The 15,254-nt window shown below is 42.4% G+C and overlaps 1 protein-coding gene across 1 annotated transcript in view; it reads left to right on the top strand.

Annotated features, from left to right (window-relative positions):
- The window catches only part of HSD17B12 (hydroxysteroid 17-beta dehydrogenase 12), a 131,948-nt gene that overhangs the window by 33,128 nt on the left and 83,566 nt on the right, over window positions 1-15,254 (top strand). Inside the window, exon 2 of the mRNA XM_054724641.1 lies at window positions 9,970-10,016. Within this exon, the coding sequence (XP_054580616.1) occupies window positions 9,970-10,016 (47 nt within the window). The remainder of the gene's footprint in view (window positions 1-9,969; window positions 10,017-15,254) is intronic.

Below are 15,254 nucleotides of genomic sequence, written 5' to 3'. Positions count from 1 at the left end.
TGTAAATTGTTTATCAAGTTATCTTTTGAGGAGGCTGTTTTAAAGTTCTTGACCGGGCCAGCATCAGGGTTGACAAGTAGATGAACTTCATTTCTTCTAGGGGTAAAGTACCTAGGGATGTAGTGAGGCCTGCTTGCTTTTGCTTACGCATCAACATTTAGACCTTTAGGGAACTGTTTGATCTTTGAAGAAAAAGCGATTATTCACTAAGTAACTCTGGCTCAAAATAGGACTTTAATGTAGTGTTACTGTAAGAAACCTAGTCGCTTAAAAGCAGAATAGTGTCTTAGTAGGGAGGGACTTAATTATCAGAGTGACTGGTATCTAAAATCTCTTTGTTTTGGAGGAATTTACCCACTTCTTATCTAAAGAATATTGGTTCAAAGCTTAAATAGGATGAATTAGGTTGAAATAAGCCAAATAACCTACACTATACCCTCCCTATATATCTACCTTGGTGTTTATAAATTTGGACCATTCAAAAGAAGCTAATTATTGGAATTAGCAATTAGGTTCATTACAGCTTTTTCACTTTACCAGGCTGGTGTTACATATTTCAAGGACACTCATATAGTAGGTACTGTTGTCCAACTAGTGCATTTGCATACTGTTTTTAAGCTAAGGGAATATTGATTTCGTTATTACTCTACCAGTTAAATGTGTAAAATCATAAGGTATGTCAAAGCCAACATTTTTTATTTTGAGCTATAGGACTGTTCCAATTTGGACTTGTTGAAGTAACTTCAAACCTATAGGCATTTATGAGATATAAATTTCTTACATAGGAGTAGAAGCAATGCTATGGTTTATGTTGAACATAAAACAATTGCATAGGCTGGACAAGTCTCATTTGAATGTTAACTACTGCACATTAATGAGAAAATAAAACCAGGATTACATTGCATATCAGAGGTAAGACTCTCATAACTATTCCACCAACTCTTTTTCCTTGCTGTATGTCATGATCTAATTAATCATTAGGATTAACAACCAGATAACAAGTCAGGGAACTTTGGTTCTATTTCTTTGCTTCCAGTTATTTTGAACTTGTGTACATTATTTAGCCTCTTCTAACAGGGAGGTTTTGACATCTTAGAGGCCAAATGGTAAGTCAGATTTAATGATTATTGTGTTCTGTGAAGCTTAGAAATTCCAGTTACTGAAAGATGGCTGATGGGGGTGAGGAGTAAGGAAAAATGTCATTCTCAATATGAGGAGTGACTTGGGCACAACATGGAGCTGATTCCCTGGCATGTTATATTTGAGAAGTACTAGACAGACTGGCTGGGGTTGAGAGGTTGGTTAAATAACAGTGAAAAATAAAGTTGGATTTGGCATTATCAGATTAATGAGCAAGGAACTCTGAAGTAAGTGTACTATCCATACATTATCGCTAAACGTGACTATTACAGATAGTTCCAAGGTTGTAGTCTATTTCTTAAAGAATACCCTTCAGCATTTCATATAATACAGCATTTCAAGTATTCTGTTGTGTAGTGGATTCATGTTCTGGTGATTAGATTTAAGATTATGAGACCATTGGCAAGTCACTTAACCTCTCTGAGATGGTTTCTTTATTTTAAAATTAGATACTATAATAAGTTCTTATTATGTATAATCCTCACTTATATAGTTACTAGAGGCCTGGTGCACGATTTGTGCATGGGTGGGGTCCTTCTGGGTAGCCTGCAGGGATCTGGCCAAAACCCGCAGTCCAACACTGCCTGCAGCTCCTACCTGCTGCTCCTGCTCATCCCCACCCTGCTGTGCCTGCCACGGGCTCGCGCCCAGTCAGTCCCGATCAGGAGAGGCTCGTGCTGCCACAGTGCTCACCAGCCATGAGCCCTGCGTCTGGCGCCCTCCCAAGGGGAGTGGCCTGTGGGATTGGGCTGAAACAGGCTCTCCAACATCCCCTGAGGGGTCCCGGATTGTGAGAGGGCACAGGCCAGGCTGAGGGACTCCATGGGTGCACGATTAAGCTGGGGAGGGGCCACAGGAGGGCTCTAGGGCATGTCCGGCCCATCTCGCTCAGTCCTGATTGGCCAGACCCCAGCAACAAGCTAACCTACTGGTCAGAGCATCTGCCCCCTGGTAGTCAGTGCACATCATAGCAAGCGGTTGAGCACCCTAGCATATCATTAGCATATTATGCTTTGATTGGTTGTTCAGTTGTTCTGCTGTTTGGCCTATTTGCATATTACCCTTTTATTATAGAGGATTGGGGCAATTACTAATTATACCTAATATAGTTTTGGGAAAATTAAAAGTGTCTGTTTGATACTGTGTAGGTACACATTAAATTTAGATACATGGAAAATCGCTGCTCTATCAATAGGAACAATCCAAACTTAGGTTTTTCTGTATTCTTTTAAAAAATATATATTTTTATTGATTTCAGAAGGGAAGAGTTGGGGGGAAAAGAGAGAGAAACATCAATGATGAGAGAGAATCATTGATTGGCTGCCTCCTGCACACTCCCTACTGGGGATTGAGCCTACAATCCCTTATAGATAGACTTAAATAGACTTACTGGACTTGTAAGTCTATTTCTTAAAGAATACCCTTCAGCATTTCATATAATACTGGTTTGGTAGTGATGAACTCCTTTAGTTTTTTCTTATCTGTGAAGCGCTTTATCTGACCTTCAATTCTAAATGATAGCTTTGCTGGGTAGAGTAATCTTGGTTGTAGGTTCTTGCTGTTTATCACTTTGAATATTTCTTGCCACTCCCATCTGGCCTGCATAGTTTCTGTTGAGAAACCAGCTGACAATCGTATGGGTACTCGTATGGGTACTAGTTGTAGGTAACTAACTGTTTTTCTCTTGCTGCTTTTCATATTCTCTCTTTGTCTTTTGCCCTTGGCATTTTAATTATGATGTGTCTTGGTGTGGTCCTCTTTGGATTCCTTTTGTTTGGGGTTCTGTGCGCTTCCTGGACTTGTAAGTCTATTTCTTTCACCAGGTAGGGGAAGTTTTCTGTCATTATTTCTTCAAATAGGTTTTCAATATCTAGCTCTCTCTCTTCTTCTGGCACCCCCATAATTCAGATGTTGGTACGCTTTAAGTTGTCACAGAGGCTCCTTACACTATCTTCATATTTTTGGATTATTTTTTCTTTTTTGGTTGGGTGTTTTTTGCTTCTTTGTATTTCAAATATTTGACTTGATTCTTGGGATCCTCTAGTCTGCTGTTGGATCTCTATATATTATTCCTTATTTCAGTCAGTGTATGCTTAATTTCTAGTTGGTCCTTTTTCATATCCTTGAGGATCTCACTACATTTCTCAGGTTTCTAGAAGATTCTTGAGTAACCTTAAAACCATGGTTTTGAACTCTATATCCAGTAGTGTGCTTTCCTCCATTTCTTTCATTTGTGACCTGTTTCTTTGTCTCCACATTTTGGCTGCTTCTCTGTTGATAGAGTGGCTTTGTGTGCTAGGTGTTCTATAGGGACCAATGGCTCAGCCTTCCTAATTACCTGCGGTGGACACTCTTGGTGCACCCCTTTGTGGGCTGTGTGCACAGTCTTGTTGTAGTTAAGCCTTGATTGCTATTGGTATCACTGGGAGGAATTGACCTCCAGGCCAATTGGCTGTGAGGATCAGTTGTGTCTACGATGGGAGAACTTCTGTGCTGGAGACACCCTTATGGGGCAAGACTTGCTTCAGTGGGGTTTTGGCGCTCATTGAGTCTGCCCTCTGAGTGTGTCTCTTATGGATGTGAAGAGTTGTAATCTGGATGGTCTCACTCTGACCACTGGGTACACTGGCTCTTGGATCTCCAAGGAGGTGCTAATTTAGCCTCTGCTTGAGGCCACCCAGCAGGAGCTACAGAGAGATCTGCAGATTCCTTCTCTTTGTTTGTGGTTTGGAGGTGCCCAGATGAGGCCCAGCTGTGAAGCAATGCAAGCTGCTGTCCAGCCTTGGGCCTTCTTTTGGAGGCTCTGGGGCTCTCTGACCCAGCTGCAGTTTGTTAGGTGTTAGATTGCAAAAGGCCCGGCCATTTATATGCAAAAGCCTCTGGGCACAGCTTGGGTGGGGTTGTAAATTGCATGGGGCGGGGTCTCAAGGAATCACTAGGTCGGAGCAAACAGCAATGGCTGACCGTCAGCCCTGCCCCGAAAAGGTCCCCGTGTCTCTGTGTCCCGCAGCACTGTGCAGGAACAATGATCACTGCAAGCACCTCTGAGAGAAAGCCGCCCTCGTGTTCCGGCCTGATGTCAGACAGTCCAGTTTCTCCCTGTATGAGTGTGGGTCCCCAGAGTCTCACTCGGAACTGGACTTCAAAGCAGTCGGGAGCTTGTATCTCCCTTCCGATTGAAAAAGACAACAGCATACCCAGTTGCCAGCCTGTTTCTGCGCGCGACTCTGTACCTCCACACCTCCACACCTTCTCCCAGTCTCAGTGCGCTTTTCTTTTTCCTTCTAGTTGTATAATTTCCACTCAGCCAGCCTTCCCATGGTTCTGGATGATATCTGTTTTGTCTTTTAGTTGTAGTTTTGATAATGGTTGTGCGAGGCAGCAAGTTCAGGTGTTTACCTATGCTGCCATTTTGGTTCCTCTCTGGTTTTCATTTTCTTAAGTGATGTTGAACATTTTATCATGTGCCTGCTCGCCATTTGTATATCTTCATTAGCTGAATATTTATGCAAATCCTTTGCCTATTTTAATCTTGTGTTTTCTTTTTGTTGATGAGTTGTAGGAGTTCTTTATATATTCTGGATATCAGACCCTTATTAGATAGATGGTTTTCAAATATTTTCTCCCATTCTTTGGGATTTCTTTTCACTTTCTTGATAGTGTCCTTTGATGTACAAAAAAAACATTTAGTTTTGATGAAGTCCAACTTACTTTTTCTTTTGTTGCTTGTAGTTTTGGTATCGTATCTAACCTTAGTTACTTTTAAACTTTCCTTTCCACTTTCTAGTGCTCCTTGGCTATTGCTAACATTTACTGAGCATTTACTATGTGCCAAGTCCCATGCTAAGTACATTATATACATTGTCCCATGTAATTCTCAAACAATTCTCATTTGGCAGTCTTGAGTTTCAACTGAAAATTGCTAGTAAAAATGGCGGGTACTATTATTAACATTTTTAATTGAATCTTTACAATGATTCCATGGGACAGATAATATTGTCTTCATTTTACAGATAAAGAAACTGAGGCAATGAGGTTAACTAGCTTATGATAGATAGTAGAATTGGTAGTTGAATCTAGACTTGAACTACCAATTCTAGACTTGAACATTTCTGGTCTCATTTTAGGGCCCATATTCTTAACCACTTGATATATTCTCTTTGTATTAAAATAGCAAAAGCCTACCTTCTTTCCATTATGGTTTTATTAGGCTTGTGGTCCAGAAGTAGTAACTTCTTTTTTCCCCAGCCAGAATCCCTGCTCTCATGAAGCCCCTTCCATGTCACATTTTGGGTATCCCCAGAAAAACCCACAGAGCAGTTTGAATCCTCTCTAAATCATACCGAGGCACAGGATTGATAGCTTTTTAATTCTTACACAGGCGTTTGCATTTTTAAAGAGGATGTGGAATGAAATGAAATGAATCATTATCTGGAAAGGTTTTCAGTTAAGCAAGTAAAGTGAAAAATGCAGGCAGAAGGTATTTTGGGGTTTTAGTGCCACCAGAAGGCATTACAAGTCCTTGCCAGGAAGTCGGCCCAGGGGATCAGCTGCCTTCAGCAGATCCTGCTTTCCATAGCTTCTTCCTTCTCTCTCTTCTGAACTGATGGGTTGTTTTTGAATGTTGTTTTGTTTTGCTTTTTGGTTTGTTAGGTTTTTAAGTGGCATGCTATAACTATCTGCAGTATTTGTTTGGGTCAAGAGAAGAGGAGGGAAGGCTGAAGAGGGCTGGTCATTAGGGAACTAGAGAGGACTGTGTGGGAGAAGGAACCTCTCTCCTGGGACAGCGTATATGTATACTGGGCATTTTCTTTCTTTAGTAATATACTGTGCTTGAAGAAAATGTGTAACTTTCCCAAACCATGATGTTGCGGGAAATGCCCACAATATCTGGTTTTATGCATAATCTATTTTTTTCCTGTAAATTTTTAAAATTAAAATATTATTAGAAGAACAGGTTACTATAGTCTTTTCTTATTTTGCATCACTTTCACTGATTACCTTTAATAAAAATGCAGGAAGTTGCTGCTGTTTTATTAACTTGCAGCCTGCATGCTTCTCTTTGTTCTTTGTTAGATATGAGCTGGCATGTGTTAGACTATGTTAGCATTTGCTCTTGGGACTTCAGTGGTTTCTAAATTCAGCACTGCTAAGCCGGTTCCCCCTTTGCTTGAATCAATCGAGACTGCTATTTTTAGCAACAAAAGGGAATTGAAATAGCAATTTTCTTTCCATGTAATAGATCTCCAAGTGGAATACTGATGCAAGCTCTCTGTCATTTTCTATTCTCCCCACCCCCAAAAGCACTCAGAGGAAAGGCAGCTGTCACGGTTTGCAGCAGTATTAATCTTTAATCAATCGAGTGTTTTCTGCATCCAGGTGTTCAGGGAGAAAAAAAAGGGTCACGAGAAGGAACCTGCCTGGAATAACTAAGCTCTTATGCATGGGCTCTGCAGTCAGAATTTGGTAGGCAGTGGCAGCGAATAGACAGAAGAGCTAAAAATAGCATGTTTGCTTCCAGTGCTTCTCTATTCTAGTCTATTTTTGATGTTTAATTTTGATAAGTTGATTTGGTACTTACTAAAAATATCTGTTCCTAGCAAATTGAGGACAAAAAGTAGAATAATTTTAACCTACACAAAAAACTAAAGTATTTTTGTTGACTGTATAAAATCTGGAAGCTGAGCCCTGGTCAGTTGCCAGTATTTTATATAATCTGTAACAAGCTAGGTACTTTTGGATGCCTAGTTGGGATATTCTTTATATTTGTCAGTTTCCATCTTCTCAAAGGCTTATGAATTTGGGTTCTGGTGTTATATTTATATAGGAAGACATAGCCCCTTTTTTTTTTTTTATCTCCTCTCTCCCCTTCTTTTTTCCCTCCTTACCTCAAGTCTGCCTCTGGCCATTATATGTACTCCCACAGCCCATAGGATTGTGGGTAATACCTCAGGCTATTGGTTATGGGTGATACCTGTAGCTTTTTTTTCTGTGTATTGTTGAAAAGTACCTTAACTTATTCACTTATTTCACAGCAAAATGAAAACAACCCGGTGTTCATTGAAGAAGGAAATCTTAATGGCAAGAACAGTGAATTGTCCTACTTTGTTAATTTGGCATGCTTTAGTAGACCAAAATGGTTCATCTTCCCTTCCCCTGATTCTGCTTTGGACTTATTCACTTCATATCCACCCTGGCACATTATGAGTGAAGTAGTTCTTTCTAACATTAAAAATCATCTCCTTTCAAGGAGAGCATTAGAATTCTTTTAAAATGTATACCTACATATTTATCATAAAGTGAAACTTTTCTCTGTTACATTTAAAAAAAAATTTTAGATCACGGATTCTTGATGTTGAGAGGGGTTGAAGAGCATATTGGGTTGTGTACAGTAGGTGACTGGGCATTATTTCTTTAAAAAAAATGAGTGGATAAAGCAGAGGCTGGTTTTCTAGTCATAGTCTCTTTATTCATTCAGTCATTCATTCATCCAGCAAAATCTCATTAATGATCTGCTTTTGCCATTCACTATGCTAGCAGTTAGACTGTGGTGTAAAATGAATAAAGGAAATCTCATTTTAAATGTAGTAAGGAGGCATAAAGGAGGAGCCGTCAGGCCTTACCACTCCACTTCAGTTACACACCTCCACAGGAACAAGCGATGATCACAGGGGAAGAAATATACCTTGTATTTCCAAGAAGATGTGTCTCTGCTTTATTACCCCAGTGGATGGAAGGAAGATTTTCTCCTTGCCTAGCAACAAGCCCAGCTAATGGGAAGCCATCACGACCCTGAGCTCTCATTTTCCTTCATGGACTCTTCATTCAAAACACCCACTCCTAACTTCCTCCTTTTTCTCTATAAAGTAACTTTCCTCTCCTTTGTTTGCTGGACTTGCCTGTAGTTTTTGCTGTAGTATGCTTGTTCCAAATTGCAATTCTCTGCTATTCTTGAATAAGCCCATCTTTGCTGGTAAAAATAACTTTTTAATTTTTTTATTTGTAAGTGGTGACTCAGACCCTTATGGAAACCTATATGATGAATGCTATTAAGAGGGAGTACAGAGTATAATGGGGATAGCGAGTTTTGAGATGCGCAGTGGTTCTCAACCTTCCTAATGCCACGACCCTTTAATACAGTTCCTCATGTTGTGGTGACCCCCAACCATAAAATTATTTTCGTTGCTACTTCATAACTGTAATTTTGGTACTGGTATGAATCATAATGTATATCTCTTTGTTTTCTGATGGTCTTAGGCTCTACAGCAGCGGTTCTCAACCTGTGGGTTGTGACAACCTGTGGGTTCTCAACCACTAGCAGGGTCGCCACAACATGGTTGGGGGTCACCACAACATGAGGAACTGTATTAAAGGGTCGCGGCATTAGAAAGGTTGAGAACTACTGGTCTAGAGGTTAAGGAAAAATGGTGGAAGAGGAAAAATTCAACTGAAAACCTCAAGGATGGGAGAGAGACACTGGTTGGAGTGAAATTGGAAGTAGCAGGAACAGCATCCTACCTAATAATAGAGTAATATGCAAATTGACCGTACCTTTGCTACACCCATAAGCCATGCCCACCAACCACACCCACCAGGAAACCGTTGCAGGGATGTTGGGGTGTGGCAGAGCCCAAGGCCGGGGAAGCCTCGGGCGGAGGCTTTCCCGGCCTTGGGCACCAGCAGGGAGCCTGCATGGATCGCATGCAACCACGGGGGGTCGGCTCCTACGATCTGTAGCAGGGAGGCTGGGATGCAGCAGAGCCAAGGCCGCCGCCCGGGGCCAAGCCCTGACCCTGAAAGAAGGCAGAAGGCAGTGGCCACAGCCAAGGCCTGGGTCCCCGGTGCCAGCAGAAAACTGGTGCAGGCAGCCAGGTGAATGAAGGTCTATTGCACGAATCTTCGTGCAAATGGGCTGCTAGTTTGTAAAGAAAGAGCATATTACCTTGGAGGAACTGAAAAAATTTCAGTATGCCTTAGGGCAGTGGGAAGCCATTGACAGATTTTAGCAGGGTAGGGATCCGATTTGCCCTTTGGAGGGATCACTTTGGTTACAATGTGGAGAATGAATTGGAGAATGGGAGCAGCTGAATTAGAAGGTGGTTGCAGTAGTTTTTGTGGGAGATGAATGATGGTAGCCCCATGTAGTAGTTGTGGGGAGAAGTGAATGGCAAGAAGTTTTAATAATTGGTAATAGGGAAACATTGTCACTTCTTGATAGGAGAATGAGATCATAAAAGTGGTGTTTCAGAAAATGAATTCTTAACTGTATAGCATGAATTGAGTGAGAAAGCACTGAAAGGCTCACTGCACAAGTCCTTGTACGTTGGGGTGATAGCTTAGATTAGGGTGATAGCTGTTGGGAGAATTAATTGGATATCAGTGAACTACCTGGAGTAAATTTTCCTATAATGATGTGAATACTAAATATTTTGTTTTAATAACTTACTTTACTGACAGCTTACTCTTGCTTTTCTGGGCCTATAATAGTGACTTTAACAATATGGAAGTTTATTTTTCACCCAGTTTAAAGAAGACTAGAATTTTTATATATGTCTGATTACCTGTGGTCAGTAGTAAAAATGAATCGAACCCGGAACCAGTCCACAGGTGGACGCTCTATCCACTGAGCCAAACCAGCTAGGGCTGCAGTCTGTTTAATTTTGGCCATTGTGGTGGGTTTTCAGAGCTAAATTTGAACTGCTGGTATTGCTCCAGGTGGTTCAAATTTATATCAAAGTATTAAACAGGTCCTCTTGTGTTTAATTGGTGGGTCCTATAATTATAATTTATAATTCTTAAACTAAACTGTTACTTTTTATCTTTTCTCAGTTGTCACAGGTAGTACTGATGGAATTGGAAAATCATATGCAGAAGAGGTAGGTCATTTTTAAGACCTTTCTTTTTGGTATTAAAAAATACAAAAACAAAATTTGTATAAAACTTTTTATCTGGAATTGTGAAAAATTTAGTGTAATTTTATTTTATATTGTGTAAATATGAACGGTTTTTGGTTTCTATTTATTTACTTAAATCTTATTTTTGCAATTACAGTTGACATTTAAGGTCATTTTATATTAGTTTTAGGTGTGCAACATAATGGTTACACAATTATACAATTCATGAAGTTATTCCTCTGATAATTTCAGTACCTACCTGGCACCATACATAGCTAGTTCAATATTAACTACTAGAGTCCCAGTGCATGAATTCGTGCATGGGGGGTGTGTGTCCCTAAGCCCAGTCTGCACCCTCTCTAATCTGGGACCCCTCAAGGGATGTCCAACTGCCTGTTTAAACAGGCAGTCGGGCATCCCTCTCATAATCCAGGACTGCTGGCTCCCAACCACTCCCCTGCCAGTCTGATAAACACCTAACTGTTCCCCTGCCGGCCCAATTGCCCCTAACTACCCTCCCCTGCAGGCCAGGTCACCCCTAACTGCCCTTCCCTGCTGGCCCGGTCACTCCTGTCTGCTCTCCCTTGCCAGCCTGGTTGCCCCTAACTGCCCTCCCCTGCAGGCCAGGTCCCCCCTAACTGCCCTCCCCTGCTAGCCAGGTCACCCCTAACTGCCCTCCCCTGCCAACCTGGTTGCCCCTAACTGCCTTCCTCTGCAGGCCTGGTCTCCCCCAACTTCCTTCCCCTGCAGGCCTAGTCACCCCCAACAGCCTCCCCTGCAGGCCTGGTCACCCCTAACTGCCCTCTCCTGCAGGCTTGGTCACCCCCAACTGCCCTCCCCTGCAGGCCTGGGTCTCCCCCTGCCCCAACTGTCTGTCTCTGCAGGCCTGGTCACCCCCAACTGCCCTCCCTTGCCAGCCTGGTTGCCCCTAACTACCCTCCCCTGCAGGTCTGGTTCCCCCCCAACTGCCCTCCCCTGCAGGCCTTGTCCCTCCCAACTGCCCTCCCTTGGGGGCCTAGTCACCCCCAACTGCCCTCCCCTGCAGGCCTGGTTGCTCCCAGATGCCCTCCCCTGCAGGCCTGGGTCCCCCCCAAACTGTCCTCCTCTGCAGGCCTGGTTGTCCCCAACTGCCCTTCTCTGCCGGCTCGGTCACCCCTAACTGCCCTCCCCTGCTGGCCTGATTGCCCCCAACTGCCCTCCCCTGCAGGCCTGGTCCCCACAACTGCCCTCCCCTGCTGGCCTGATCGCCCACAACTGCCCTCCCCTGCCGGCCATCTTGTGGTGGCCATCTTTGACCACATGGGGCGGCCATCTTGTGTGTTGGAGTGATGGTCAGTTCGCATATTACCTCTTTATTATATAGGATATTTCTTATGCTATATTTTACATCCTAGTGACTATTTTGTAATTACCCATTTGTACTTCTTAATCCTTTACCTTTGTCACCCAGACCCCCCATTCCTCCTCCCATCTGGCAACCCTCAGTTTGTTCTCTGTATCTATGAGTTTGTTTCTGTTTTGTTTGTTTCTTTTGTTTTTTAGATTTTACTTATAAGTGAAATCATTAGGTGTTTGCTTTTCTCTGTCTTACTTACTTCACTTAGTATAATACCCTCTAGGTCCACCCATGTTGTCACAAATGGTAAGATTTTGTTATTTTTTATCCCGAGTAATATTCCATTGTATATATTACCACATCTTCTTTATCCACTCATTTATTGTGGCACTTGGATTGCTTCTTTATCTTGGCTGTTGTAAATATTACACCATAATGAACATGGGATACATATATCTTTTTGAATTAGTGTTTTAGATTTCTTCAGGTATATACCCAGAAGTGGAATTACTGGGTATAGTTCTATTTTTAACTAGAGGCCCAGTGAATGAAATGAATGCAGTGGTAGGGTCCCTAGTGGCTGCCAGCCACCGGCCAGGTACTCCCTCCCTTCCCCCGGCTGGCCCCGCCCCTGGTCGAACTCCTGGGCAACTCCCGGTCGAGGGGACAATTTGCATACTATGCTTTTATTATGTAGGATTATTTGAGGAATATCCATTCTGTTTTCCATAGTAGCTGCATCAATCCACAATACCACCAACAGTGCACCAGAGTTCTCTTTTCTCACATCTTGCCAACACTTGTTCATTGTTGATTTAATGATGATAGCCATTCTGACAGGTGTGAGATGATATCTCATTGTGGTTTTAATTTGCATTTCTCTGATGATTAGTGATATTGAGCATCTTTTTGTGTCTATAGGCCATTTGTATATCCTCTTTGGAGAAGTGTCTATTCAGGTCTTCTGTCCATTTTTTAATTAGAATGTTTATTTTGGTGTTGAGGTATATGAGTTTGGTACAAATTTTGGATATTAACCCCTTATCAGATAAATCATTGGGGAATATGTTCTTTCATTCAGTATGTTGTCTTTTCATTTTATTGATGATTTCCTTTGTTGTGCAAAAGCTTTTTAGTTTGAGGTAGCCCCATTTGTTTATTTTTTCTTTTGTTTCCCTTGCCTGAGGAGATATTTCAGAAAAAATATTACTAAGAGAATTATCAGAGAATTTACTGCCTATGTCTTCTAGGAGTGTCTTACATTTAAGTCTTTAATTCATTTTGAGTTTATGGTTTATATGCTGTATATGGAATATATTGTGTAAGAAGGAGCTTTTTTTTGCGAGTAATTGGATAGTCCTCAGTTTTGAACTATTTTCCAAAAGGTTGCTATATTATTATATAGGTTATATTTCCATATTAGCTTATGAAATCATTTTCATAAGAAGGACTGTGATGGACAGAAAGATATTGGCAGACACAGGCAAAGGGTTCAAATTTCTCTGGAATGTAATGAAAGGATAGGAAACCATAATGGTTTGAAGGCTATCATAAAAAGCAGGAACCTTAGCAGTACTCTTCAGGCCAGCTTCCCTGCCTTCCAGTTCCGAGAAGGGACCCACAGCCTATGATACTGCCCAGGTGAGATGAAGATCCTGGCGGATCCACTGAATCTCTCATTTGTTACTCACAAACGTTGTTCTTTGTTTAAAAAATCCTTTTCTGTTTTCCAAGTTTATTTTGAATATCAAAACTACAGAAAAGTTGTAAGAATATAATGAACACCCATATACCCTTCACTGGGATTCCCCAATTATTGACATTTGCCACATTTAATTTTATTATAATTCGAATTTAGATGGACCATTTGTGAGTTATAGGCATCATAATAATTCACCCTTAAGTATTTCACCCTGAATCTTAAAACGTTCACCCTTATAACCAACAATACAGTGGCCACACGAAGTTTAACTTGATATAATCGTGCATAATAAAAGCCTAATGTGCAAATCGACAGAATGGCAGAATGACTGGTTGCTATGACATGCATTGACCACCAGGAGGCAGACGCTCAATGCAGGAGCTTCCCCCTGGTGGTCAGTGCACTCTTACAGGGGGAGTGCCACACAGCCAGAAGCTGGGCTCATGGCTGGTGAGCGTAGCGGCAGTGGCAGGAGCCTCTCCCACCTCTGTGGTAGTGCTAAGGAGCAGCGAGCAGGTAGGGGGTATGGAGTGAGGGGTCCCGAACTGCAAGAGGGCACAGGCCAGACTGAGGGATTCCCCCCCACCCCCAGTGCATGAATTTGTGCACCTTGAAAGGAACTGTGGGCTGCGAGGCTGCGGTGAGCACAGGGGCGGGTCTCGGCCCATCCTCTGCACCCCCACCCGGCCCCTCCTGCCATGGCCCCCAGTCCCCTGTCTGCTGGCGGGGCTGACGCCATCAGAGGGTGTGAGCGGCAGCTGCTGCCCTGATCATCCCTAAGGAGCAAGGGGAGGTTGAGAAGCCCTCAGGGGCGATTGGGGCTGGCAGCCGCCACTCACACCCACTGACAGGGCTGGCGCCAGGTACTGGCAGTGGGTGCGAGTGGCGGCTCCGGCACCGGCAGTGGGTGCTAGCAGGGCTGGTGCTGGCAGCAGATGTGAGCAGCGGGTGGGACCGTGGCGCACAGGAGCAAAGAATTTTCAGTAACCACCAGAGGCTAGCCCTGATGACAGCGGCCGGCACCCCGCCTTGGTCTGGCGCCCCCATTCACCTGCTCTACCATCCCACTGTGGCCTACGCATGCCATGTTCCGCGCTCTGCTGCCTGCTGCCAATTCCTGCCATGTTCTGCGTGTACCCCCTGGTGGTCAGCACATGTCATAGGAGCCGGTTGTTTGGTTGTTCTGCCGTTGGTTGTTCTGCCGTTCGTTCTATTTGCATATTAGCCTTTTATTATATAGGATATAGGATACAGGCTACATGCAAATTTCCCAATTGCCCCAAAAACTTTCCTTGTAGCTATTTTATTTGTGGTTTTACATCCAGTTAAGAATTATGCATTGTATGTAGGTGTCATGTCTCTCGACTGGAAGAGTTCCCTAGGGCCCCCCTCCTTTTTTTTGTAACTGGCATTTTTTAAAAATCCAAGCCAGTTGTCTTGTAAAAGTGTCTCAATTTGGATTTGTCTGATTGTTTTCTAATTAAACTAGAATCTAATTAAACATTTTTTAGCATGATTGCTACACAGGTTCTGTTGTATCCTGACTTTATCTTATCAGGAGGCACAGGAAGTCTACTTGTTTCATTATTGATTATCTTAAGACAAATCATTTGGCCCTGACCAGGTAGTTCAGTTGGTTAGAACGTCAGTCCTTCACACCAAGGTTATGGGTTTGATCCCCAGTCAGGGCATATACAAGAATGAACCAATGAATGCATAAACAAGTGGAACAACAAAAATTTATCTCTCTCTCTCTCTCTCTCTACCCCTCTCTCTCTAAAGTCAATAAATAAAAATTGTAAAAAAGAGAAGTCATTCATGAAAATGCTGTCCACCATAATTCTCCATTATAAAGGTACCTTTCCCCTTTGTAATTAATAAGTAGTATGTGGGGTGGTACTTGGAGACTGTGTGAATATCCCATTTCCCAACAATGTTTCACCCAATGGTTTTAACATCCATTGAAAATTTTTGCCTAAATTAGTTATTACCGTGGTGGTTTAAAAATAGTGATTTTTCTAATGATATCTTTCTTTCTATACTTAGTAGATGCTCTTTTTCTATAAATAAAAGCTTTTCCTTATCCTCCCTCCCCTGTTAATTGAAAGAGAGAAAACCACATACCAGTTTGGACTCATGGGTTCTTTAGTGGCTTTACAGCAGAATAACTTAATAAATTATT

This window comes from Eptesicus fuscus, chromosome 13 (assembly GCF_027574615.1).
Source record: "Eptesicus fuscus isolate TK198812 chromosome 13, DD_ASM_mEF_20220401, whole genome shotgun sequence".
Taxonomy (NCBI): Eukaryota; Metazoa; Chordata; class Mammalia; order Chiroptera; family Vespertilionidae; genus Eptesicus; species Eptesicus fuscus.
Note: the sequence above shows the minus strand (reverse complement) of the source record. Positions and strands in the feature narration are given on the sequence as shown.